At 51.2% G+C, this 27,663-nt stretch overlaps 1 protein-coding gene and 1 long non-coding RNA gene across 22 annotated transcripts in view; one reads left to right on the top strand and one right to left on the bottom strand.

Annotated features, from left to right (window-relative positions):
• The first annotated feature begins 485 nt into the window (after nucleotides 1–485).
• LOC127012087 (uncharacterized) lies at nucleotides 486–27,612 on the top strand. 8 transcript variants are annotated; one of them, XR_007765556.1, is made up of 3 exons: nucleotides 486–792; nucleotides 13,078–13,147; nucleotides 27,449–27,612. It is a non-coding gene; the product is annotated as an uncharacterized LOC127012087 (long non-coding RNA). The 8 variants fall into 8 exon arrangements; XR_007765555.1 differs by lacking the exon at nucleotides 13,078–13,147 and adding an exon at nucleotides 16,965–17,034; XR_007765561.1 differs by lacking the exon at nucleotides 486–792 and adding an exon at nucleotides 1,868–2,023.
• The window catches only part of LOC127012081 (uncharacterized), a 45,889-nt gene continuing 23,025 nt past the window's right edge, over nucleotides 4,800–27,663 (bottom strand). For 7 of the 14 annotated variants that reach the window (XM_050890291.1, XM_050890293.1, XM_050890288.1 and 4 more), the window contains exon 2: nucleotides 4,800–4,875. In XM_050890291.1, coding sequence (XP_050746248.1) covers nucleotides 4,827–4,875 — 49 coding nt within the window. In that variant the 3' untranslated portion in view covers nucleotides 4,800–4,826. Of the gene's footprint in view, nucleotides 4,876–18,826; nucleotides 19,128–27,663 lie in introns of those variants that run through there. The other 7 variants (XM_050890285.1, XM_050890287.1, XM_050890284.1 and 4 more) reach the window with 1 other exon arrangement.

A 27,663-nucleotide genomic window follows, 5' to 3' on the forward strand; every position in this document is an offset into this window, starting at 1 on the left:
GGCCGGAGTTTAGTTTTTTTTTACCCCTCAGCCCGGCGTTTCCACTCGTCCTTGCCACTTCGTAAGTACTCTGATCTCCCACCCGACTCCTTGTATGTGCTCATCAGTTAATTTTCTCTTGGCAGGTTGCCTTTGTTGACCATGATTGCCCTTTCAGACTCCTAAAGCTGTGTTTCCTGGTTTGGACCCCGATCCGGCCGGCGATCCCGTCTCCTCGTCTGGGCATTATGCCCCGGGATGCTTGGCCTCTTTCGGTACAGCTCTCTTAGCTGTGCCGACTTCCCCCTTCCTTCGGCAGACTGCTGCTGCGTGTTTCCAGTTAGTACTAAACTAATCCTTGGAGACCTTGGTTCGTGCCTTTCTGCGTTCGTTATCCTTGACGTGTTCCTTGTACTATATATGTATGGTTGTATTGTAGTGCCTTGTAGAATCGTTCGAGTTTTCCCGTAGTAGCCTAAGAGTGATCCTCGGAGTTTTTCCTCATTATCCTTCGAGCATCCTTGGAGTCATCCTTGTGCTTCTTCTTTAGTTCCCTTTATCCTTTGCGATCCTTGGAGTTATCCTTGGGCTTTTTCCTCAGTATCTTTTGAGTTTCCGTGGAGTTCTCCTCGGGCTCCTTCTCTCCGTGTCCTTTGGGAATCCTTGGTGCTATCCTTGGGCTCTTCCCTTCGTATCCCTGAGCATCCTTGGAATTCTCCTCGGGCTCTTTTCCTCGTATCCTTTGGGCATCCTTGGAGCTATCCTTGGACCCTTTTCCTCGTATCCCTGAGCTAATAGAATCAACGTGTTCAGGTCCGGCACTTTGTACACCCTAAGGAAGATCCTTAAGTTTGGGGTGCAGTTTTCCTTGATGATCTTTAAGGTGTCTCTCGCAGAGTAGTTTAGTGTCCTCGACATCGTCCGCATGTCGATCATGTAGTCTTTAAATGACTCACTGAAACCCTGTTTTGGTTGCCTGACCTGATCCGACAGCCTTGTGAAGAAATCTCTCGGCAGAAAGTAAAGATGGAAGTTCTCAATGAATTCTGCCCAGGTTTTCCATTGTTTATTGTTGGCGATAAACCACTGCTCACGATATCGATATCGCAGGTGCGGCGTTGCCACTTGCTCGCCGCGATGTTTATCATCACCGATATTTCCATTTTCTTTTCTTGTGCCAATCGATCGCACTATCATCCAGTGCCAATCGACCGCCTATTGAGGCGCACCCTTCCCTGTTATATGGTGATTTTGCAAATTGTTTATGCCCGTGCACGTGTCGGCCGCAGTTTAGTTTTTTTTACCCCTCAGCCCGGCGTTTCCACTCGTCCTTGCCACTTCGTAAGTACTCTGATCTCCCACCCGACTCCTTGTATGTGCTCATCAGTTAATTTTCTCTTGGCAGGTTGCCTTTGTTGACCATGATTGCCCTTTCAGACTCCTGAAGCTGTTTTTCCTGGTTTGGACCCCGATCCGGCCGGCGATCCCGTCTCCTCGTCTAGGCATTATGCGCCGGCTTAGCTGTACCGACTTCCTCCTTCCTTCGGCAGACTGCTGCTACGTGTTTCCAGTTAGTACTAAACTAATCCTTGGAGACCTTGGTTCGTGCCTTTCTGCGTTTGTTATCCTTGACGTGTTCCTTGTACTATATATGTATGGTTGTATTGTAGTGCCTTGTAGAATCGTTCGAGTTTTCCCGTAGTAGCCTAAGAGTGATCCTCGGAGTCTTTCCTCATTATCCTTCGAGCATCCTTGGAGTCATCGTTGTGCTTCTTCTTTAGTTCCCTTTATCCTTTGCGATCCTTGGAGTTATCCTTGGGCTTTTTCTTCAGTATCTTTTGAGTTTCCGTGGAGTTCTCCTCGGGCTCCTTCTCTCCGTGTCCTTTGGGAATCCTTGGTGCTATCCTTGGGCTCTTCCCTTCGTATCCCTGAGCATCCTTGGAATTCTCCTCGGGCTCTTTTCCTCGTATCCTTTGGGCATCCTTGGAGCTATCCTTGGACCCTTTTCCTCGTATCCCTGAGCTAATAGAATCAACGTGTTCAGGTCCGGCACTTTGTACGCCCTAAGGAAGATCCTTAAGTTTGGGGTGCAGTTTTCCTTGATGATCTTTAAGGTGTCTCTCGCAGAGTAGTTTAGTGTCCTCGACATCGTCCGCATGTCGATCATGTAGTCTTTAAATGACTCACTGAAACCCTGTTTTCGTTGCCTGACCTGATCCGACAGCCTTGTGAAGAAATCTCTCGGCAGAAAGTAAAGAAGGAAGTTCTCAATGAATTCTGCCCAGGTTTTCCATTGTTTATTGTTGGCGATAAACCACTGCTCACGATATCGATATCGCAGGTGCGGCGTTGCCACTTGCTCGCCGCGATGTTTATCATCACCGATATTTCCATTTTCTTTTCTTGTGCCAATCGATCGCACTATCACCCAGTGCCAATCGACCGCCTATTGAGGCGCACCCTTCCCTGTTATATGGTGATTTTGCAAATTGTTTATGCCCGTGCACGTGTCGGCCGCAGTTTAGTTTTTTTTACCCCTCAGCCCGGCGTTTCCACTCGTCCTTGCCACTTCGTAAGTACTCTGATCTCCCACCCGACTCCTTGTATGTGCTTATCAGTTAATTTTCTCTTGGCAGGTTGCCTTTGTTGACCATGATTGCCCTTTCAGACTCCTGAAGCTGTGTTTCCTGGTTTGGACCCCGATCCGGCCGGCGATCCCGTCTCCTCGTCTGGGCATTATGCGCCGGCTTAGCTGTACCGACTTCCCCCTTCCTTCGGCAGACTGCTGCTACGTGTTTCCAGTTAGTACTAAACTAATCCTTGGAGACCTTGGTTCGTGCCTTTCTGCGTTCGTTATCCTTGACGTGTTCCTTGTACTATATATGTATGGTTGTATTGTAGTGCCTTGTAGAATCGTTCGAGTTTTCCCGTAGTAGCCTAAGAGTGATCCTCGGAGTCTTTCCTCATTATCCTTCGAGCATCCTTGGAGTCATCCTTGTGCTTCTTCTTTAGTTCCCTTTATCCTTTGCGATCCTTGGAGTTATCCTTGGGCTTTTTCCTCAATATCTTTTGAGTTTCCGTGGAGTTCTCCTCGGGCTCCTTCTCTCCGTGTCCTTTGGGAATCCTTGGTGCTATCCTTGGGCTCTTCCCTTCGTATCCCTGAGCATCCTTGGAATTCTCCTCGGGCTCTTTTCCTCGTATCCTTTGGGCATCCTTGGAGCTATCCTTGGACCCTTTTCCTCGTATCCCTGAGCTAATAGAATCAACGTGTTCAGGTCCGGCACTTTGTACGCCCTAAGGAAGATCCTTAAGTTTGGGGTGCAGTTTTCCTTGATGATCTTTAAGGTGTCTCTCGCAGAGTAGTTTAGTGTCCTCGACATCGTCCGCATGTCGATCATGTAGTCTTTAAATGACTCACTGAAACCCTGTTTTCGTTGCCTGACCTGATCCGACAGCCTTGTGAAGAAATCTCTCGGCAGAAAGTAAAGATGGAAGTTCTCAATGAATTCTGCCCAGGTTTTCCATTGTTTATTGTTGGCGATAAACCACTGATCACGATATCGATATCGCAGGTGCGGCGTTGCCACTTGCTCGCCGCGTGTTTATCATCACCGATATTTCCATTTTCTTTTCTTGTGCCAATCGATCGCACTATCATCCAGTGCCAATCGACCGCCTATTGAGGCGCACCCTTCCCTGTTATATGGTGATTTTGCAAATTGTTTATGCCCGTGCACGTGTCGGCCGCAGTTTAGTTTTTTTTACCCCTCAGCCCGGCGTTTCCACTCGTCCTTGCCACTTCGTAAGTACTCTGATCTCCCACCCGACTCCTTGTATGTGCTCATCAGTTAATTTTCTCTTGGCAGGTTGCCTTTGTTGACCATGATTGCCCTTTCAGACTCCTGAAGCTGTGTTTCCTGGTTTGGACCCCGATCCGGCCGGCGATCCCGTCTCCTCGTCTGGGCATTATGCCCCGGGATGCTTGGCCTCTTTCGGTACAGCTCTCTTAGCTGTGTCGACTTCCCCCTTCCTTCGGCAGACTGCTGCTGCGTGTTTCCAGTTAGTACTAAACTAATCCTTGGAGACCTTGGTTCGTGCCTTTCTGCGTTCGTTATCTTTGACGTGTTCCTTGTACTATATATGTATGGTTGTATTGTAGTGCCTTGTAGAAGCGTTCGAGTTTTCCCGTAGTAGCCTAAGAGTGATCCTCGGAGTCTTTCCTCATTATCCTCTGAGCATCCTTGAAGTCATCCTTGTGCTTCTTCTTTAGTTCCCTTTATCCTTTGCGATCCTTGGAGTTATCCTTGTTCTCCTCGGGCTCCTTCTCTCCGTGTCCTTTGGGAATCCTTGGTGCTATACTTGGGTTCTTCCCTTCGTATCCCTGAGCATCTTTGGAATTCTCCTCGGGCTCTTTTCCTCGTATCCTTTGGGCATCCTTGGAGCTATCCTTGGACCCTTTTCCTCGTATCCCTGAGCTAATAGAATCAACATGTTCAGGTCCGGCACTTTGTACGCCCTAAGGAAGATCCTTAAGCTTGGGATGCAGTTTTCCTTGATGATCTTTAAGGTGTCTCTCGCAGAGTAGTTTAGTGTCCTCGACATCGTCTGCATGTCGATCATGTAGTCTTTTACTGACTCACTGAAACCATGTTTTCGTTGCCTGCCTGATCCGACAGCCTTGTGAAGAAATCTCTCGGCAGAAAGTAAAGATGGAAGCTCTCAATGAACTGTGCCCAGGTTTTCCATTGTTTATTGTTGACGATAAACCACTTCAACGCCCTTCCTTTTAGCAACTCCGGCGTCGCTTGGGAGATCATGTCTAGGTCTAAACCGTAGGTGTTGGCGGACTATTCTACTTGTACCAGAAACTCGAACGGTTTCTCCGCCCCGTCGAACCTGAATGACCACTCGCGGACTTGTTTAGAGACCCTTGCATAATCTGACTGGCTGGGTCTAGAGGTCAGCACTGTAGTCTTCCTGTCCTGGCTTGAATCTCTCCTGTAAGCCTCCCTTTGCAAGTTGTCGACGCTCAAGCTTGCTACTAGGTTATTTCTTTCAGCGTTCGTTAGCGTGATGCTCGGGCCGGCTCTGCCGTAATACACAGCTTCCAGCTCAGCCCAGATGTCGGAAAGTTGTGGGTCATTCTCTGTCTCGGAGTAATACTCCGACAATGTCTTCCTCATGTCCTCTAATCTGCCGTCCAGGGCGTCATTAAGTCTTTGTGCGACCTGGGCGAAGTCCTCCTTCTTAAGGCGGTAAATCCACTTCTTTTCCATCCTGTTTATTTTGCTTTCACTGAGCCAGATGTAACGAACTGATTTGTTTGCTTTCTGCACGCTACAAGATTCGTGCGGCTCGCTCAGTAGATTGTGTGTGTTCGTCCCACCAAATTTGTATAAACGTAACCGCCCAGTAGTTCATTGAGAAAGCACAGAATTCACGGGTTCGTAGTGGGTTTATTGCGGGTATAACTGCGGTCGGCTTTATAATTTGCTTGTCTCGCTGTCTCCGCCGCTGCTTGTTCGTGACGCGTTTGGCTCGGTGACTGCTCGGCCACGATTCAGACTCGTTATGGGGTCAGCCGTGCGGGCTAAGGGTAGCGTCACCGTTCTTAGACTAGAGTGAACAGACTGACGAGTTCTCCAGGATCTGAAAGGAAGCAGCCTCGCTTTTCACTTCGCTTCTACGCCTGGTATAAACGAACGTTCCACCCTAGCCTCACCCTTTCGCGTACTGTCTGTGCCGTTCCTGCGGGCTCGATTCTCCTTGCCAGCTGGCTGGTGGACTTCTGTGTTGGGTTCGTAGGCATACCCGGGACTTCTCTCCCTTCGGGCTCGTCGCGCCAGGACTTGCTCAACTCCACTTGGCGCACGGGGCTCCCGCCGGGACACGCCAAAGTAGTGCTTGGGGCGAGGTACAATGGTGTTCGACAGGCTTACCACCGAGCTCACGATTTCTTGTCGCCGGCCTTCACTGCTCCTTTGTCTCAGTCCGAAAACTCCTGATCCCGAACGTCTCGACGTCTCAATCTTGCTCCTTGTAGGCTCCCACGGTGCTGCTTTCGACGACTCGCCTTGTGGTGGCTCCCTCGTAGTTTACTTGGTTGGGTTTATGTTTACTCGGTATTTGATCGACTGCTTGACTGAACTCCTCGACTGACCGTAATCGACTGACTGATCCGCCTGTCAGTGCACTGCGGGCTTATATAGGGCCTCCGGGAACCGTTATTCCCCTTTTGCGGACGGCCCGCCGAAACTCTCCACACCGGGTCCAAAGTCCATGGCTCCAGTTTGACCCTCTTGTCCTTCATGCGCTTTTTCCCGCCGATGTCCAGCCTGATGCTGTCGTCCCGCTGATTTCCGTGACTCATATGGCATGCTTGTGTGCCGCTCCGCTGCCGAGATGTGGCACCTTCTCTCTCGGTCCAAAGTTCACGGCCGCGTCCAAAGTCCGGCGGCGTCCCGTTACTTCCTTTTGCACACGGCGCCCTCGCTCTTCTCGCCAAGTCTCCGCTCTCTTTTTCTCCATCCTTGGTCTCCAAACTCTGTTGGTCTCCAAACCCGCTCCAAACTCTCTTGCTCTCCAAACTCTCACGTTCTCCGTCCTTGATCTCTAAACTCTCACGTTCTTCGTCCTTGATCTCCAAACCCCCACGTTCTCCAAAAGATCTTCGTCGCGTACCTGGTGAGCAGCCGGCCATCTGCTGCTGGGATTTGTGTGGTGTTATTCAACTCCTCACATTCACCCCTTCAGGAAAGATTTAAGAAAAATCAGCGCTCCCACTCTGCGGCGTTTCCTTGTGTATCCTAGCCTTTGAGTCATGGCGCATCTCGTCCCGATCACCTCGGCGCTCCCTCGTTGCTCCCTCGACGTATCCTCGAAGCTTTTACCCTGTTACGTTTCCACAGCGCTGGTCGTCCTCCGCATAGCACCTTTAAATCTCCACTGGGCACCGATACTAATCGGCTATCGATACCCAGGGGGCCTGCTCACGATATCGATATCGCAGGTGCGGCGTAGCCACTTGCTCGCCGCGATGTTTATCATCACCGATATTTCCATTTTCTTTTCTTGTGCCAATCGATCGCACTATCATCCAGTGCCAATCGACCGCCTATTGAGGCGCACCCTTCCCTGTTATATGGTGATTTTGCAAATTGTTTATGCCCGTGCACGTGTCGGCCGCAGTTTAGTTTTTTTTACCCCTCAGCCCGGCGTTTCCACTCGTCCTTGCCACTTCGTAAGTACTCTGATCTCCCACCCGACTCCTTGTATGTGCTCATCAGTTAATTTTCTCTTGGCAGGTTGCCTTTGTTGACCATGATTGCCCTTTCAGACTCCTGAAGCTGTGTTTCCTGGTTTGGACCCCGATCCGGCCGGCGATCCCGTCTCCTCGTCTGGGCATTATGCCCCGGGATGCTTGGCCTCTTTCGGTACAGCTCTCTTAGCTGTGCCGACTTCCCCCTTCCTTCGGCAGACTGCTGCTGCGTGTTTCCAGTTAGTACTAAACTAATCCTTGGAGACCTTGGTTCGTGCCTTTCTGCGGGCTTATATAGGGCCTCCGGGAACCGTTATTCCCCTTTTGCGGACGGCCCGCCGAAACTTCCACACCGGGTCCAAAGTCCATGGCTCCAGTTTGACCCTCTTGTCCTTCATGCGCTTTTTCCCGCCGATGTCCAGCCTGATGCTGTCGACCCGCTGATTCCCGTGACGCATATGGCATACTTGTGTGCCGCTCCGCTGCCGAGATGTGGCACCTTCTCTCTCGGTCCAAAGTTCACGGCCGCGTCCAAAATCCGGCGGCGTCCCGCTACTTCCTTTTGTACACGACACCCTCGCTCTTCTCGCCAAGTATCCGCTCTCTTTTTCTCCATCCTTGGTCTCCAAACTCTGTTGGTCTCCAAACCCGCTCCAAACTCTCTTGCTTTCCAAACTCCCTTGCTCTCCAAAATCTCTTGCTCTCCAAACTTTCTTGCTCTCCAAACTCTCTTATTCTCCGTCCTTGATCTCCAAACTCTCACGTTCTTCGTCCTTGATCTCCAAACCACCACGTTCTCCGTTCTTGATCTCCAAACTATCACGTTCTCCAAACGCTCTTCGCCGCGTACTGGTGAGCAGCCGGCCATCTGCTGCTGGGATTTGTGTGGTGTTATTCAACTCCTCACATTCACCCCTTCAGGAAAGATTTAAGAAAAATCAGCGCTCCCACTCTGCGGCGTTTCCTTGTGTATCCTAGCCTTTGAGTCATGGCGCATCTCGTCCCGATCACCTCGGCGCTCCCTCGTTGCTCCCTCGACGTATCCTCGAAGCTTTTACCCTGTTACGTTTCCACAGCGCTGGTCGTCCTCCGCATAGCACCTTTAAATCTCCACTGGGCACCGATACTAATCGGCTATCGATACCCAGGGGGCCTGCTCACGATATCGATATCGCAGGTGCGGCGTTGCCACTTGCTCGCCGCGATGTTTATCATCACCGATATTTCCATTTTCTTTTCTTGTGCCAATCGATCGCACTATCATCCAGTGCCAATCGACCGCCTATTGAGGCGCACCCTTCCCTGTTATATGGTGATTTTGCAAATTGTTTATGCCCGTGCACGTGTTGGCCGCAGTTTAGTTTTTTTTACCCCTCAGCCCGGCGTTTCCACTCGTCCTTGCCACTTCGTAAGTACTCTGATCTCCCACCCGACTCCTTGTATGTGCTCATCAGTTAATTTTCTCTTGGCAGGTTGCCTTTGTTGACCATGATTGCCCTTTCAGACTCCTGAAGCTGTGTTTCCTGGTTTGGACCCCGATCCGGCCGGCGATCCCGTCTCCTCGTCTGGGCGTTATGCGCCGCGTTAGCTGTACCGACTTCCCCCTTCCTTCGGCAGACTGCTGCTGCGTGTTTCCAGTTAGTACTAAACTAATCCTTGGAGACCTTGGTTCGTGCCTTTCTGCGTTCGTTATCTTTGACGTGTTCCTTGTACTATATATGTATGGTTGTATTGTAGTGCCTTGTAGAAGCGTTCGAGTTTTCCCGTAGTAGCCTAGGAGTGATCCTCGGAGTCTTTCCTCATTATCCTTCGAGCATCCTTGAAGTCATCCTTGTGCTTCTTCTTTAGTTCCCTTTATCCTTTGCGATCTTTGGAGTTATCCTTGTTCTCCTCGGGCTCCTTCTCTCCGTGTCCTTTGGGAATCCTTGGTGCTATCCTTGGGCTCTTCCCTTCGTATCCCTGAGCATCCTTGGAATTCTCCTCGGGCTCTTTTCCTCGTATCCTTTGGGCATCCTTGGAGCTATCCTTGGACCCTTTTCCTCGTATCCCTGAGCTAATAGAATCAACGTGTTCAGGTCCGGCACTTTGTACGCCCTAAGGAAGATCCTTAAGTTTGGGGTGCAGTTTTCCTTGATGATCTTTGAGGTGTCTCTCGCAGAGTAGTTTAGTGTCCTCGACATCGTCCGCATGTCGATCATGTAGTCTTTAAATGACTCACTGAAACCCTGTTTTCGTTGCCTGACCTGATCCGACAGCCTTGTGAAGAAATCTCTCGGCAGAAAGTAAAGATGGAAATTCTCAATGAATTCTGCCCAGGTTTTCCATTGTTTATTGTTGGCGATAAACCACTGCTCACGATATCGATATCGCAGGTGCGGCGTTGCCACTTGCTCGCCGCGATGTTTATCATCACCGATATTTCCATTTTCTTTTCTTGTGCCAATCGATCGCACTATCATCCAGTGCCAATCGACCGCCTATTGAGGCGCACCCTTCCCTGTTATATGGTGATTTTGCAAATTGTTTATGCCCGTGCACGTGTCGGCCGCAGTTTAGTTTTTTTTACCCCTCAGCCCGGCGTTTCCACTCGTCCTTGCCACTTCGTAAGTACTCTGATCTCCCACCCGACTCCTTGTATGTGCTCATCAGTTAATTTTCTCTTGGCAGGTTGCCTTTGTTGACCATGATTGCCCTTTCAGACTCCTGATTTGGACCCCGATCCGGCCGGCGATCCCGTCTCCTCGTATGGGCATTATGCCCCGGGATGCTTGGCCTCTTTCGCTCTCTTAGCTGTGCATACTTCCCCCTTCCTTCGGCAGACTGCTGCTGCGTGTTTCCAGTTAGTACTAAACTAATCCTTGGAGACCTTGGTTCGTGCCTTTCTGCGGGCTTATATAGGGCCTCCGGGAACCGTTATTCCCCTTTTGCGGACGGCCCGCCGAAACTTCCACACCGGGTCCAAAGTCCGTGGCTCCAGTTTGACCCTCTTGTCCTTCATGCGCTTTTTCCCGCCGATGTCCAGCCTGATGCTGTCGTCCCGCTGATTCCCGTGACGCATATGGCGTGCTTGTGTGCGGCTCCGCTGCCGAGATGTGGCACCTTCTCTCTCGGTCCAAAGCTCACGGCCGCGTCCAAAGTCCGGCGGCGTCCCGTTACTTCCTTTTGCACACGGCACCCTCGCTCTTCTCGCCAAGTCTCCGCTTTTTTTTTCTCCATCCTTGGTCTTCAACCTCGCTCCAAACTCTCTTGCTCTCCAAACTCCCTTGCTCTCCAAAATCTCTTGCTTTCCAAACTCTCTTGCTCTCCAAACTCTCACGTTCTCCGTCCTTGATCTCCAAACTCTCACGTTCTTCGTCCTTGATCTCTAAACCCCCACGTTCTCCGTTCTTGATCTCCAAACGCTCTTCGCCGCGTACCTGGTGAGCAGCCGGCCATCTGCTGCTGGGATTTGTGTGGTGTTATTCAACTCCTCACATTCACCCCTTTAGGAAAGATTTAAGAAAAATCAGCGCTCCCACTCTGCAGCGTTCCCTTGTGTATCCTAACCCTTGAGTCATGGCGCATCTCTTCCCGATCACCTCGGCGCTCCCTCGTTGCTCCCTCGACGTATCCTCGTACCCTGTTACGTTTCCACAGCGCTGGTCGTCCTCCGCATAGCACCTTTAAATCTCCACTGGGCACCGATACTAATCGGCTATCGATACCCAGGGGGCCTGCTCACGATATCGATATCGCAGGTGCGGCGTTGCCACTTGCTCGCCGCGATGTTTATCATCACCGATATTTCCATTTCCTTTTCTTGTGCACTATCATCCAGTGCCAATCGACCGCCTATTGAGGCGCACCCTTCCCTGTTATATCGTGTTTTTTTCAAATTGTTTATGCCCGTGCACGTGTCGGCCGGAGTTTAGTTTTTTTTTACCCCTCAGCCCGGCGTTTCCACTCTTCCTTGCCACTTCGTAAGTACTCTGATCTCCCACCCGACTCCTTGTATGTGCTCATCAGTTAATTTTCTCTTGGCCGGTTGCCTTTGTTTGACCATGATTGCCCTTTCAAACTCTTGAAGCTGTGTTTCCTGGTTTGGACCCCGATTCGGCCGGCGATCCCGTCTCCTCGTCTGGGCATTATGCCCCGGGATGCTTGGCCTCTTTCGGTACAGCTCTCTTAGCTGTGCCGACTTCCCCCTTCCTTCGGCAGACTGCTGCTGCGTGTTTCCAGTTAGTACTAAACTAATCCTTGGAGACCTTGGTTCGTGCCTTTCTGCGGGCTTATATAGGGCCTCCGGGAACCGTTATTCCTTTTGCGGACGGCCCGCCGAAACTCTCCACACCGGGTCCAAAGTCCATGGCTCCAGTTTGACCCTCTTGTCCTTCATGCGCTTTTTCCCGCCGATGTCCAGCCTAATGCTGTCGTCTCGCTGATTCCCGTGACGCATATGGCATGCTTGTGTGCCGCTCCGCTGCCAAGATGTGGCACCTTCTCTCTCGGTCCAAAGTTCACGGCCGCGTCCAAAATCCGGCGGCGTCCCGTTACTTCCTTTTGTACACGGCACCCTCGCTCTTCTCGCCAAGTATCCGCTCTCTTTTTCTCCATCCTTGGTCTTCAAACTCTGTTGGTCTCCAAACCCGCTCCAAACTCTCTTGCTCTCTAAACTCCCTTGCTCTCCAAAATCTCTTGCTCTCCAAACTTTCTTGCTCTCCAAACTCTCACATTCTCCGTCCTTGATCTCCAAACCCCCACGTTCTCCGTTCTTGCTCTCCAAACTATCACGTTCTCCAAACGCTCTTCGCCGCGTACTGGTGAGCAGCCGGCCATCTGCTGCTGGGATTTGTGTGGTGTTATTCAACTCCTCACATTCACCCCTTCAGGAAAGATTTAAGAAAAATCAGCGCTCCCACTCTGCAGCGTTCCCTTGTGTATCCTAGCCCTTGAGTCATGGAGCATCTCGTCCCGATCACCTCGGCGCTCCCTCGTTGCTCCCTCCACGTATCCTCGATGCTTTTACCCTGTTACGTTTCCACAGCGCTGGTCGTCCTCCGCATAGCACCTTTAAATCTCCCCTGGGCACCGATACTAATCGGCTATCGATACCCAGGGGGCCTGCTCACGATATCGATATCGCAGGTGCGGCGTTGCCACTTGCTCGCCGCGATGTTTATCATCACCGATATTTCCATTTTCTTTTCTAGTGCCAATCGATCGCACTATCATCCAGTGCCAATCGACCGCCTATTGAGGCGCACCCTTCCCTGTCATATGGTGATTTTGCAAATTGTTTATGCCCGTGCACGTGTCGGCCGCAGTTTAGTTTTTTTTACCCCTCAGCCCCTTCCCCCTTCCTTCGGCAGACTGCTGCTGCGTGTTTCCAGTTAGTACTAAACTAATCCTTGGAGACCTTGGTTCGTGCCTTTCTGCGTTCGTTATCCTTGACGTGTTCCTTGTACTATATATGTATGGTTGTATTGTAGTGCCTTGTAGAATCGTTCGAGTTTTCCCGTAGTAGCCTAGGAGTGATCCTCGGAGTCTTTCCTCATTATCCTTCGAGCATCCTTGGAGTCATCCTTGTGCTTCTTCGTTAGTTCCCTTTATCCTTTGCGATCATTGGAGTTATCATTGGGCTTTTTCCTCAGTATCTTTTGAGTCTCCGTGGAGTTCTCCTCGGGCTCCTTCTCTCCGTGTCCTTTGGGAATCCTTGGTGCTATACTTGGGTTCTTCCCTTCGTATCCCTGAGCATCCTTGGAATTCTCCTCGGGCTTTTTTCCTCGTATCCTTTGGGCATCCTTGGAGCTATCCCTGGACCCTTTTCCTCGTATCTGAGCTAATAGAATCAACGTGTTCAGGTCCGGCACTTTGTACGCCCTAAGGAAGATCCTTAAGCTTGGGGTGCAGTTTTCCTTGATGATCTTTAAGGTGTCTCTCGCAGAGTAGTTTAGTGTCCTCGACATCGTCCGCATGTCGATCATGTAGTCTTTAACTGACTCAATGAAACCCTGTTTTCGTTGCCTGACCTGAAAGATCTAAGAAAAATCAGCGCTCCCACTCTGCAGCGTTCCCTTGTGTATCCTAGCCCTTGAGTCATGGCGCATCTCTCACCTCGGCGCTCCCTCGTTGCTCCCTCGACGTATCCTCGAAGCTTTTACCCTGTTACGTTTCCACAGCGCTGGTCGTCCTCCGCATAGCTCCTTTAAGTCTCCACTGGGCACCGATACTAATCGGCTATCGATACCCAGGGGGCCTGCTCACGATATCGATATCGCAGGTGCGGCGTTGCCACTTGCTCGCCGCGATGTTTATCATCACCGATATTTCCATTTTCTTTTCTAGTGCCAATCGATCGCACTATCATCCAGTGCCAATCGACCACCTATTGAGGCGCACCCTTCCCTGTCAAATGGTGATTTTGCAAATTGTTTATGCCCGTGCACGTGTCGGCCGCAGTTTAGTTTTTTTTACCCCTCAGCCCGGCGTTTCCACTCGTCCTTGCCACTTCGTAAGTACTCTGATCTCCCACCCGACTCCTTGTATGTGCTCATCAGTTAATTTTCTCTTGGCAGGTTGCCTTTGTTGACCATGATTGCCCTTTCAGACTCCTGATTTGGACCCCGATCCGGCCGGCGATCCCGTCTCCTCGTATGGGCATTATGCCCCGGGATGCTTGGCCTCTTTCGCTCTCTTAGCTGTGCATACTTCCCCCTTCCTTCGGCAGACTGCTGCTGCGTGTTTCCAGTTAGTACTAAACTAATCCTTGGAGACCTTGGTTCGTGCCTTTCTGCGGGCTTATATAGGGCCTCCGGGAACCGTTATTCCCCTTTTGCGGACGGCCCGCCGAAACTTCCACACCGGGTCCAAAGTCCGTGGCTCCAGTTTGACCCTCTTGTCCTTCATGCGCTTTTTCCCGCCGATGTCCAGCCTGATGCTGTCGTCCCGCTGATTCCCGTGACGCATATGGCGTGCTTGTGTGCGGCTCCGCTGCCGAGATGTGGCACCTTCTCTCTCGGTCCAAAGCTCACGGCCGCGTCCAAAGTCCGGCGGCGTCCCGTTACTTCCTTTTGCACACGGCACCCTCGCTCTTCTCGCCAAGTCTCCGCTTTTTTTTTCTCCATCCTTGGTCTTCAACCTCGCTCCAAACTCTCTTGCTCTCCAAACTCCCTTGCTCTCCAAAATCTCTTGCTTTCCAAACTCTCTTGCTCTCCAAACTCTCACGTTCTCCGTCCTTGATCTCCAAACTCTCACGTTCTTCGTCCTTGATCTCTAAACCCCCACGTTCTCCGTTCTTGATCTCCAAACGCTCTTCGCCGCGTACCTGGTGAGCAGCCGGCCATCTGCTGCTGGGATTTGTGTGGTGTTATTCAACTCCTCACATTCACCCCTTTAGGAAAGATTTAAGAAAAATCAGCGCTCCCACTCTGCAGCGTTCCCTTGTGTATCCTAACCCTTGAGTCATGGCGCATCTCTTCCCGATCACCTCGGCGCTCCCTCGTTGCTCCCTCGACGTATCCTCGTACCCTGTTACGTTTCCACAGCGCTGGTCGTCCTCCGCATAGCACCTTTAAATCTCCACTGGGCACCGATACTAATCGGCTATCGATACCCAGGGGGCCTGCTCACGATATCGATATCGCAGGTGCGGCGTTGCCACTTGCTCGCCGCGATGTTTATCATCACCGATATTTCCATTTCCTTTTCTTGTGCACTATCATCCAGTGCCAATCGACCGCCTATTGAGGCGCACCCTTCCCTGTTATATCGTGTTTTTTTCAAATTGTTTATGCCCGTGCACGTGTCGGCCGGAGTTTAGTTTTTTTTTACCCCTCAGCCCGGCGTTTCCACTCTTCCTTGCCACTTCGTAAGTACTCTGATCTCCCACCCGACTCCTTGTATGTGCTCATCAGTTAATTTTCTCTTGGCCGGTTGCCTTTGTTTGACCATGATTGCCCTTTCAAACTCTTGAAGCTGTGTTTCCTGGTTTGGACCCCGATTCGGCCGGCGATCCCGTCTCCTCGTCTGGGCATTATGCCCCGGGATGCTTGGCCTCTTTCGGTACAGCTCTCTTAGCTGTGCCGACTTCCCCCTTCCTTCGGCAGACTGCTGCTGCGTGTTTCCAGTTAGTACTAAACTAATCCTTGGAGACCTTGGTTCGTGCCTTTCTGCGGGCTTATATAGGGCCTCCGGGAACCGTTATTCCTTTTGCGGACGGCCCGCCGAAACTCTCCACACCGGGTCCAAAGTCCATGGCTCCAGTTTGACCCTCTTGTCCTTCATGCGCTTTTTCCCGCCGATGTCCAGCCTAATGCTGTCGTCTCGCTGATTCCCGTGACGCATATGGCATGCTTGTGTGCCGCTCCGCTGCCAAGATGTGGCACCTTCTCTCTCGGTCCAAAGTTCACGGCCGCGTCCAAAATCCGGCGGCGTCCCGTTACTTCCTTTTGTACACGGCACCCTCGCTCTTCTCGCCAAGTATCCGCTCTCTTTTTCTCCATCCTTGGTCTTCAAACTCTGTTGGTCTCCAAACCCGCTCCAAACTCTCTTGCTCTCTAAACTCCCTTGCTCTCCAAAATCTCTTGCTCTCCAAACTTTCTTGCTCTCCAAACTCTCACATTCTCCGTCCTTGATCTCCAAACCCCCACGTTCTCCGTTCTTGCTCTCCAAACTATCACGTTCTCCAAACGCTCTTCGCCGCGTACTGGTGAGCAGCCGGCCATCTGCTGCTGGGATTTGTGTGGTGTTATTCAACTCCTCACATTCACCCCTTCAGGAAAGATTTAAGAAAAATCAGCGCTCCCACTCTGCAGCGTTCCCTTGTGTATCCTAGCCCTTGAGTCATGGAGCATCTCGTCCCGATCACCTCGGCGCTCCCTCGTTGCTCCCTCCACGTATCCTCGATGCTTTTACCCTGTTACGTTTCCACAGCGCTGGTCGTCCTCCGCATAGCACCTTTAAATCTCCCCTGGGCACCGATACTAATCGGCTATCGATACCCAGGGGGCCTGCTCACGATATCGATATCGCAGGTGCGGCGTTGCCACTTGCTCGCCGCGATGTTTATCATCACCGATATTTCCATTTTCTTTTCTAGTGCCAATCGATCGCACTATCATCCAGTGCCAATCGACCGCCTATTGAGGCGCACCCTTCCCTGTCATATGGTGATTTTGCAAATTGTTTATGCCCGTGCACGTGTCGGCCGCAGTTTAGTTTTTTTTACCCCTCAGCCCCTTCCCCCTTCCTTCGGCAGACTGCTGCTGCGTGTTTCCAGTTAGTACTAAACTAATCCTTGGAGACCTTGGTTCGTGCCTTTCTGCGTTCGTTATCCTTGACGTGTTCCTTGTACTATATATGTATGGTTGTATTGTAGTGCCTTGTAGAATCGTTCGAGTTTTCCCGTAGTAGCCTAGGAGTGATCCTCGGAGTCTTTCCTCATTATCCTTCGAGCATCCTTGGAGTCATCCTTGTGCTTCTTCGTTAGTTCCCTTTATCCTTTGCGATCATTGGAGTTATCATTGGGCTTTTTCCTCAGTATCTTTTGAGTCTCCGTGGAGTTCTCCTCGGGCTCCTTCTCTCCGTGTCCTTTGGGAATCCTTGGTGCTATACTTGGGTTCTTCCCTTCGTATCCCTGAGCATCCTTGGAATTCTCCTCGGGCTTTTTTCCTCGTATCCTTTGGGCATCCTTGGAGCTATCCCTGGACCCTTTTCCTCGTATCTGAGCTAATAGAATCAACGTGTTCAGGTCCGGCACTTTGTACGCCCTAAGGAAGATCCTTAAGCTTGGGGTGCAGTTTTCCTTGATGATCTTTAAGGTGTCTCTCGCAGAGTAGTTTAGTGTCCTCGACATCGTCCGCATGTCGATCATGTAGTCTTTAACTGACTCAATGAAACCCTGTTTTCGTTGCCTGACCTGAAAGATCTAAGAAAAATCAGCGCTCCCACTCTGCAGCGTTCCCTTGTGTATCCTAGCCCTTGAGTCATGGCGCATCTCTCACCTCGGCGCTCCCTCGTTGCTCCCTCGACGTATCCTCGAAGCTTTTACCCTGTTACGTTTCCACAGCGCTGGTCGTCCTCCGCATAGCTCCTTTAAGTCTCCACTGGGCACCGATACTAATCGGCTATCGATACCCAGGGGGCCTGCTCACGATATCGATATCGCAGGTGCGGCGTTGCCACTTGCTCGCCGCGATGTTTATCATCACCGATATTTCCATTTTCTTTTCTAGTGCCAATCGATCGCACTATCATCCAGTGCCAATCGACCACCTATTGAGGCGCACCCTTCCCTGTCAAATGGTGATTTTGCAAATTGTTTATGCCCGTGCACGTGTCGGCCGCAGTTTAGTTTTTTTTACCCCTCAGCCCGGCGTTTCCACTCGTCCTTGCCACTTCGTAAGTACTCTGATCTCCCACCCGACTCCTTGTATGTGCTCATCAGTTAATTTTCTCTTGGCAGGTTGCCTTTGTTGACCATGATTGCCCTTTCAGACTCCTGAAGCTGTGTTTCCTGGTTTGGACCCCGATCCGGCCGGGGATCCCGTCTCCTCGTCTGGGCATTATGCCCCGGGATGCTTGGCCTCTTTCGGTACAGCTCTCTTAGCTGTGCCGACTTCCCCCTTCCTTCGGCAGACTGCTGCTGCGTGTTTCCAGTTAGTACTAAACTAATCCTTGGAGACCTTGGTTCGTGCCTTTCTGCGGGCTTATATAGGGCCTCCGGGAACCGTTATTCCCCTTTTGTTGCGCACGTGTCGGCCGGAGTTTAGTTTTTTTTTACCCCTCAGCCCGGCGTTTCCACTCGTCCTTGCCACTTCGTAAGTACTCTGATCTCCCACCCGACTCCTTGTATGTGCTCATCAGTTAATTTTTTCTTGGCAGGTTGCCTTTGTTGACCATGATTGCCCTTTCAGACTCCTGAAGCTGTGTTTCCTGGCTTGGACCCCGATCCGGCCGGCGATCCCGTCTCCTCGTCTGGGCATTATGCCCCGGGATGCTTGGCCTCTTTCGGTACAGCTCTCTTAGCTGTGCCGACTTCCCCCTTCCTTCGGCAGACTGCTGCTGCGTGTTTCCAGTTAGTACTAAACTAATCCTTGGAGACCTTGGTTCGTGCCTTTCTGCGTTCGTTATCTTTGACGTGTTCCTTGTACTATATATGTATGGTTGTATTGTAGTGCCTTGTAGAATCGTTCGAGTTTTCCCGTAGTAGCCTAGGAGTGATCCTCGGAGTCTTTCCTCATTACCCTTCGAGCATCCTTGAAGTCATCCTTGTGCTTCTTCTTTAGTTCCCTTTATCCTTTGCGATCTTTGGAGTTATCCTTGTTCTCCTCGGGCTCCTTCTCTCCGTGTCCTTTGGGAATCCTTGGTGCTATACTTGGGTTCTTCCTTTCTTATCCCTGAGCATCCTTGGAATTCTCCTCGGGCTCTTTTCCTCGTATCCTTTGGGCATCCTTGGAGCTATCCTTGGACCCTTTTCCTCGTATCCCTGAGCTAATAGAATCAACATGTTCAGGTCCGGCACTTTGTACGCCCTAAGGAAGATCCTTAAGCTTGGGATGCAGTTTTCCTTAATGATCTTTAAGGTGTCTCTCGCAGAGTAGTTTAGTGGCTTCGACATCGTCCGCATGTCGATCATGTAGTCTTTAACTGACTCACTGAAACCATGTTTTCGTTGCCTGCCTGATCCGACAGCCTTGTGAAAAAATCTCTCGGCAGAAAGTAAAGATGGAAGATCTCAATGAACCTTGCCCAGGTTTTCCATTGTTTATTGTTGGCGATAAACCACTTCAACGCCCTTCCTTTCAGCAACTCCGGCATCGCTCGGGGGATCATGTCTAGGTCTAAACCGTAGGTGTTGGCGGACCATTCTACTTGTACCAGAAACTTGAACGGTTTCTCCGCCCCGTCGAACCTGAATGACCACTCTCGGACTTGTTTAGCGACCCTTGCATAATCTGACTGGCTGGGTCTAGAGGTCAGCACTGTTGTCTTCCTGTCCTGGCTTGAATCTCTCCTGTAAGTCTCCCTTTGCAAGTTGTCGACACTCAAGCTTGCTACTAGGTTATTTCTTTCAGCGTTCGTTAGCGTGATGCTCGGGCCGGCTCTGCCGTAATACACAGCTTCCAGCTCATCCCAGATGTCGGAAAGTTGTGGGTCATTCTCTGTCTCGGAGTAATACTCCGACAATGTCTTCCTCTTGTCCTCTAATCTGCCGTCCAGGGCGTCATTAAGTCTTTGTGCGACCTGGGCGAAGTCCTCCTTCTTAAGGCGGTAAATCCACTTCTTTTCCATTATGTTTATTTTGCTTTTACTGCGCCAGATGTAACGAACTGATTTGTTTGCTTTCTGCACGCTACAAGATTCGTGCGGCTCGCTCAGTAGATTGTGTGTGTTCGTCCCACCATATTTGTATAAACGTAACCGCCCAGTAGTTCATTGAGAAAGCAGAGAATTCACGGGTTCGTAGTGGGTTTATTGCGGGTACAACTGCGGTCGGCTTTATAATTTGCTTGTCTCGCTGTCTCCGCCGCTGCTTGTTCCTGACGCGTTTGGCTCGGTGACTGCTCGGCCACGATTCAGACTCGTTATGGGGTCAGCCGTGCGGGCTAAGGGTAGCGTCACCGTTCTTAGACTAGAGTGAACAGACTGACGAGTTTTCCAGGATCTGAAAGGAAGCAGCCTCGCTTTTCACTTCGCTTCTACGCCTGGTATAAACGAACGTTCCACCCTAGCCTCACCCTTTCGCGTACTGTCTGTGCCGTTCCTGCGGGCTCGATTCTCCTTGCCAGCTGGCTGGTGGACTTCTGTGTTTTGTTCCTAGGCATACCCGGGACTTCTCTCCCTTCGGGCTCGTCGCGCCAGGACTTGCTCAACTCCACTTGGCGCACGGGGCTCCCGCCGGGACACGCCAAAGTAGTGCTTGGGGGGAGGTACAATGGGGTTCGACAGGCTTACCACCGAGCTCACGATTTCTTGTCGCCGGCCTTCACTGCTCCCAGTCTGGTAGAGCCTCCAGACGTAACGCGAGGTCTTGGCAGAAATAAGCAGACCACCTTGACTAAGCCGTGTAGTGCCCCTTCAGACCTCAGCCACCTTTGTCTCAGTCCGGAGACTCCTGATCCCGAACGTCTCGACGTGTCAATCTTGCTCCTTGTAGGCTCCCACGGTGCTGCTTTCGACGACTCGCCTTGTGGTGGCTCCCTCGTAGTTTACTTGGTTGGGTTTATGTTTACCCGGTATTTGATCAACTGCTTGTCTTAACTCCTCGACTGACCGTAATCGACTGACTGATCCGCCTGCCAGCGCACTGCGGGCTTATATAGGGCCTCCGGGAACCGTTATTCCCCTTTTGCGGACGGCCCGCCGAAACTCTCCACACCGGGTCCAAAGTCCATGGCTCCAGTTTGACCCTCTTGTCCTTCATGCGCTTTTTCCCGCCGATGTCCAGCCTGATGCTGTCGTCCCGCTGATTCCCGTGACGCATATGGCATGCTTGTGTGCCGCTCCGCTGCCGAGATGTGGCACCTTCTCTCTCGGTCCAAAGTTCACGGCCGCGTCCAAAGTCCGGCGGCGTCCCGTTACTTCCTTTTGCACACGGCACCCTCGCTCTTCTCGCCAAGTCTCCGCTCTCTTTTTCTCCATCCTTGGTCTCCAAACTCTGTTGGTCTCCAAACCCGCTCCAAACTCTCTTGCTCTCCAAACTCTCTGGCTCTCCAAACTCTCTTGCTCTCCAAACTCTCACGTTCTCCGTCCTTGATCTCCAAACTCTCACGTTCTTCGTCCTTGATCTCCAAACCCCCACGTTCTCCAAAAGATCTTCGTCGCGTACCTGGTGAGCAGCCGGCCATCTGCTGCTGGGATTTGTGTGGTGTTATTCAACTCCTCACATTCACCCCTTCAGGAAGGATTTAAGAAAAATCAGCGCTCCCACTCTGCGGCGTTTCCTTGTGTATCCTAGCCTTTGAGTCATGGCGCATCTCGTCCCGATCACCTCGGCGCTCCCTCGTTGCTCCCTCGACGTATCCTCGAAGCTTTTACCCTGTTACGTTTCCACAGCGCTGGTCGTCCTCCGCATAGCACCTTTAAATCTCCACTGGGCACCGATACTATCGATACACTGGGGGCCTGCTCACGATATCGATATCGCAGGTGCGGCGTTGCCACTTGCTCGCCGCGATGTTTATCATCACCGATATTTCCATTTTCTTTTCTTGTGCCAATCGATCGCACTATCATCCAGTGCCAATCGACCGCCTATTGAGGCGCACCCTTCCCTGTTATATGGTGATTTTGCAAATTGTTTATGCCCGTGCACGTGTCGGCCGGAGTTTAGTTTTTTTTTACCCCTCAGCCCGGCGTTTCCACTCGTCCTTGCCACTTCGTAAGTACTCTGATCTCCCACCCGACTCCTTGTATGTGCTCATCAGTTAATTTTCTCTTGGCAGGTTGCCTTTGTTGACCATGATTGCCCTTTCAGACTCCTAAAGCTGTGTTTCCTGGTTTGGACCCCGATCCGGCCGGCGATCCCGTCTCCTCGTCTGGGCATTATGCCCCGGGATGCTTGGCCTCTTTCGGTACAGCTCTCTTAGCTGTGCCGACTTCCCCCTTCCTTCGGCAGACTGCTGCTGCGTGTTTCCAGTTAGTACTAAACTAATCCTTGGAGACCTTGGTTCGTGCCTTTCTGCGTTCGTTATCCTTGACGTGTTCCTTGTACTATATATGTATGGTTGTATTGTAGTGCCTTGTAGAATCGTTCGAGTTTTCCCGTAGTAGCCTAGGAGTGATCCTCGGAGTCTTTCCTCATTATCCTTCGAGCATCCTTGAAGTCATCCTTGTGCTTCTTCGTTAGTTCCCTTTATCCTTTGCGATCATTGGAGTTATCATTGGGCTTTTTCCTCAGTATCTTTTGAGTCTCCGTGGAGTTCTCCTCGGGCTCCTTCTCTCCGTGTCCTTTGGGAATCCTTGGTGCTATACTTGGGTTCTTCCCTTCGTATCCCTGAGCATCCTTGGAATTCTCCTCGGGCTTTTTTCCTCGTATCCTTTGGGCATCCTTGGAGCTATCCCTGGACCCTTTTCCTCGTATCTGAGCTAATAGAATCAACGTGTTCAGGTCCGGCACTTTGTTCGCCCTAAGGAAGATCCTTAAGCCTGGGGTGCAGTTTTCCTTGATGATCTTTAAGGTGTCTCTCGCAGAGTAGTTTAGTGGCCTCGACATCGTCTGCATGTCGATCATGTAGTTTTTAACTGACTCACTGAAACCCTGTTTTCGTTGCCTGACCAGAAAGATCTAAGAAAAATCAGCGCTCCCACTCTGCAGCGTTCCCTTGTGTATCCTAGCCCTTGAGTCATGGCCCATCTCGTCCCGATCACCTCGGCGCTCCCTCGTTGCTCCCTCGACGTATCCTCGAAGCTTTTACCCTGTCACGTTTCCACGGTGCTGGTCGTCCTCTGCATAGCACCTTTAAATCTCCACTGGGCACCGATACTAATCGGCTATCGATACCCAGGGGGCCTGCTTACGATATCGATATCGCAAGTGCGGCGTTGCCATTTGCTCGCCGCGATGTTTATCATCACCGATATTTCCATTTTCTTTTCTTGTGCCAATCGATCGCACTATCATCCAGTGCCAATCGACCGCCTATTGAGGCGCACCCTTCCCTGTTATATGGTGATTTTGCAAATTGTTTATGCCCGTGCACGTGTCGGCCGGGATTTTTTTTTACCCCTCAGCCCGGCGTTTCCACTCGTCCTTGCCACTTCCTAAGTACTCCGATCTCCCACCCGACTCCTTGTATGTGCTCATCAGTTAATTTTCTCTTGGCAGGTTGCCTTTGTTGACCATGATTGCCCTTTCAGACTCCTGAAGCTGTGTTTCCTGGTTTGGACCCCGATCCGGCCGGCGATCCCGTCTCCTCGTCTGGGCATTATGCCCCGGGATGCTTGGCCTCTTTCGGTACAGCTCTCTTAGCTGTGCCGACTTCCCCCTTCCTTCGGCAGACTGCTGCTGCGTGTTTCCAGTTAGTACTAAACTAATCCTTGGAGACCTTGGTTCGTGCTTTTCTGCGTTCGTTATCCTTGACGTGTTCCTTGTACTATATATGTATGGTCGTATTGTAGTGCCTTGTAGAATCGTTCGAGTTTTCCCGTAGTAGCCTAGGAGTGATCCTCGGAGTCTTTCCTCATTATCCTTCGAGCATCCTTGAAGTCATCCCTGTGCTTCTTCTTTAGTTCCCTTTATCCTTTGCGATCATTGGAGTTATCCTTGGGCTTTTTCCTCAGTATCTTTTGAGTCTCCGTGGAGTTCTCCTCGGGCTCCTTCTCTCCGTGTCCTTTGGGAATCCTTGGTGCTATACTTGGGTTCCTCCCTTCGTATCCCTGAGCATCCTTGGAATTCTCCTCGGGCTTTTTTCCTCGTATCCTTTGGGCATCCTTGGAGCTATCCCTGGACCCTTTTCCTCGTATCTGAGCTAATAGAATCAACGTGTTCAGGTCCGGCACTTTGTACGCCCTAAGGAAGATCCTTAAGCCTGGGGTGCAGTTTTCCTTGATGATCTTTAAGGTGTCTCTCGCAGAGTAGTTTAGTGGCCTCGACATCGTCTGCATGTCGATCATGTAGTCTTTAACTGACTCAATGAAACCATGTTTTCGTTGCCTGCCTGATCCGACAGCCTTGTGAAGAAATCTCTCGGCAGAAAGTAAAGATGGAAGCTCTTAATGAACTGTGCCCAGGTTTTCCATTTTTTATTGTTGACGATAAACCACTTCAACGCCCTTCCTTTCAGCAACTCCGGCATCGCTTGGGAGATCATGTCTAGGTCTAAGCCGTAGGCGTTGGCGGACCATTCTACTTGTACCAGAAACTCGAACGGTTTCTCCGCCCCGTCAAACCTGAATAACCACTCTCGGACTTGTTTAGTAACCCTTGCATAATCTGACTGGCTGGGTCAGGAGGTCAGCACTGTTGTCCTCCTGTCCTGGCTTGAATCTCTCCTGTAAGCCTCCCTTTGCAAGTTGTCGACGCTCAAGCTTGCTACTAGGTTATCCCCTTCAGCGTTCGTTAGCGTGATGCTCGGCACGGCTCTGCCGTAATACACAGCTTCCAGCTCAGCCCAGATGTCGGCAAGTTGTGGGTCATTCTCTGTCTCGGAGTAATACTCCGACAATGTCTTCCTCATGTCCTCTAATCTGCCGTCCAGGGCGTCATTAAGTCTTTGTGTGACCTGGGCGAAGACCTCCTTCTTAAGGCGGTAAATCCACTTTTTTCCCATTATGTTTATTTTGCTTTCACTGCGCCAGATGTAACGAACTGATTTGTTTGCTTTCTGTTCGCTACGAGATTCGTGCGGCTAGCTCAGTAGATTGTGTGTGTTCGTCCCACCAAATTTGTTTAAACGTAACCGCCCAATAGTTCATTGAGAAAGCACAGAATTCACGGGTTCGTAGTGGGTTCATTGCGGGTATAACTGCGGTCGGCTTTATAATTTTCTTGTCTCGCTGTCTCCGCCGGTATGGGTTGTCTCGATGTTCGCTTGCCTCGTTGTCACGGTGTTCCAGTTTTGTCGCTCCCTGAAGATCCTTGTCCGCTGCTTGTTCCTGACGCGTTTGGCTCGGTGACTGCTCGGCCACGATTCAGACTCGTTATGGGGTCAGCCGTGCGGGCTAAGGGTAGCGTCACCGTTTTTAGACTAGGGTGAACAGACTGACGAGTTCTCCAGGATCTGAAAGGAAGCTGCCTCGCTTTTCACTTCGCTTCTACGCCTGGTATAAACGAACGTTCCACCCTAGCCTAACCCTTTCGCGTACTGTCCGTGCCGTTCCTGCGGGCTCGATTCTCCTTGCCAGCTGGCTGGTGGACTTCTGTGTTGGGTTCGTAGGCATATCCGGGACTTCTCTCCCTTCTGGCTTGTCGCGCCAGGACTTGCTCAACTCCACTTGGCGCACGGGGCTCCCGCCGGGACACGCCAAAGTAGTGCTTGGGGCGAGGTACAATGGGGTTCGACAGGCTTACCACCGAGCTCACGATTTCTTGTCGCCGGCCTTCACTGCTCCCAGTCTGGTAGATCCTCCAGACTTAACGCCAAGACCTCGTTGGCAGAAATAAGCAGACCACCTTGACTTAGCCGTGTAGTGCCCCTTCAGACCTCAGTCACCTTTTTCTCAGTCCTGAGACTCCTGATCCCGAACGTCTCGACGTGTCAATCTTGCTCCTTGTAGGCTCCCACGGTGCTGCTTTCGACGACTCGCCTTGTGGTGGCTCCCTCGTAGTTTACTTGGTTGGGTTTATGTTTACTCGGTATTTGATCGACTGCTTGTCTTAACTCCTCGACTGACCGTAATCGACTGACTGATCCGCCTGCCAGCGCACTGCGGGCTTATATAGGGCCTCCGGGAACCGTTATTCCCCTTTTGCGGACGGCCCGCCGAAACTCTCCACACCGGGTCCAAAGTCCATGGCTCCAGTTTGACCCTCTTGTCCTTCATGCGCTTTTTCCCGCCGATGTCCAGCCTGATGCTGTCGTCCCGCTGATTCCCGTGACGCATATGGCATGCTTGTGTGCCGCTCCGCTGCCGAGATGTGGCACCTTCTCTCTCGGTCCAAAGTTCACGGCCGCGTCCAAAGTCCGGCGGCGTCCCGTTACTTCCTTTTGCACACGGCACCCTCGCTCTTCTCGCCAAGTCTCCGCTCTCTTTTTCTCCATCCTTGGTCTCCAAACTCTGTTGGTCTCCAAACCCGCTCAAAACTCTCTTGCTCTCCAAACTCCCTTGCTCTCCAAACTCTCTTGCTCTCCAAACTCTCACGTTCTCCGTCCTTGATCTCCAAACTCTCACGTTCTTCGTCCTTGATCTTCAAACCCCCACGTTCTCCAAAAGATCTTCGTCGCGTACCTGGTGAGCAGCCGGCCATCTGCTGCTGGGATTTGTGTGGTGTTATTCAACTCCTCACATTCACCCCTTCAGGAAAGATTTAAGAAAAATCAGCGCTCCCACTCTGCGGCGTTTCCTTGTGTATCCTAGCCTTTGAGTCACGGCGCATCTCGTCCCGATCACCTCGGCGCTCCCTCGTTGCTCCCTCGACGTATCCTCGAAGCTTTTACCCTGTTACGTTTCCACAGCGCTGGTCGTCCTCCGCATAGCACCTTTAAATCTCCACTGGGCACCGATACTAATCGGCTATCGATACCCAGGGTGCCTGCTCACGATATCGATATCGCAGGTGCGGCGTTGCCACTTGCTCGCCGCGATGTTTATCATCACCGATATTTCCATTTTCTTTTCTTGTGCCAATCGATCGCACTATCATCCAGTGCCAATCGACCGCCTATTGAGGCGCACCCTTCCCTGTTATATGGTGATTTTGCAAATTGTTTATGCCCGTGCACGTGTCGGCCGCAGTTTAGTTTTTTTTACCCCTCAGCCCGGCGTTTCCACTCGTCCTTGCCACTTCGTAAGTACTCTGATCTCCCACCCGACTCCTTGTATGTGCTCATCAGTTAATTTTCTCTTGGCAGGTTGCCTTTGTTGACCATGATTGCCCTTTCAGACTCCTGAAGCTGTGTTTCCTGGTTTGGACCCCGATCCGGCCGGCGATCCCGTCTCCTCGTCTGGGCATTATGCCCCGGGATGCTTGGCCTCTTTCGGTACAGCTCTCTTAGCTGTGCCGACTTCCCCCTTCCTTCGGCAGACTGCTGCTGCGTGTTTCCAGTTAGTACTAAACTAATCCTTGGAGACCTTGGTTCGTGCTTTTCTGCGTTCGTTATCCTTGACGTGTTCCTTGTACTATATATGTATGCCTTGTAGAATCGTTCGAGTTTTCCCGTAGTAGCCTAGGAGTGATCCTCGGAGTCTTTCCTCATTATCCTTCGAGCATCCTTGAAGTCATCCTTGTGCTTCTTCTTTAGTTCCCTTTATCCTTTGCGATCATTGGAGTTATCCTTGGGCTTTTTCCTCAGTATCTTTTGAGTCTCCGTGGAGTTCTCCTCGGGCTCCTTCTCTCCGTGTCCTTTGGGAATCCTTGGTGCTATACTTGGGTTCCTCCCTTCGTATCCCTGAGCATCCTTGGAATTCTCCTCGGGCTTTTTTCCTCGTATCCTTTGGGCATCCTTGGAGCTATCCCTGGACCCTTTTCCTCGTATCTGAGCTAATAGAATCAACGTGTTCAGGTCCGGCACTTTGTACGCCCTAAGGAAGATCCTTAAGCCTGGGGTGCAGTTTTCCTTGATGATCTTTAAGGTGTCTCTCGCAGAGTAGTTTAGTGGCCTCGACATCGTCTGCATGTCGATCATGTAGTCTTTAACTGACTCAATGAAACCATGTTTTCGTTGCCTGCCTGATCCGACAGCCTTGTGAAGAAATCTCTCGGCAGAAAGTAAAGATGGAAGCTCTTAATGAACTGTGCCCAGGTTTTCCATTTTTTATTGTTGACGATAAACCACTTCAACGCCCTT

The sequence above is a fragment of the Drosophila biarmipes genome, unplaced genomic scaffold (assembly GCF_025231255.1).
Source record: "Drosophila biarmipes strain raj3 unplaced genomic scaffold, RU_DBia_V1.1 ptg000019l, whole genome shotgun sequence".
Lineage (NCBI taxonomy): Eukaryota > Metazoa > Arthropoda > Insecta > Diptera > Drosophilidae > Drosophila > Drosophila biarmipes.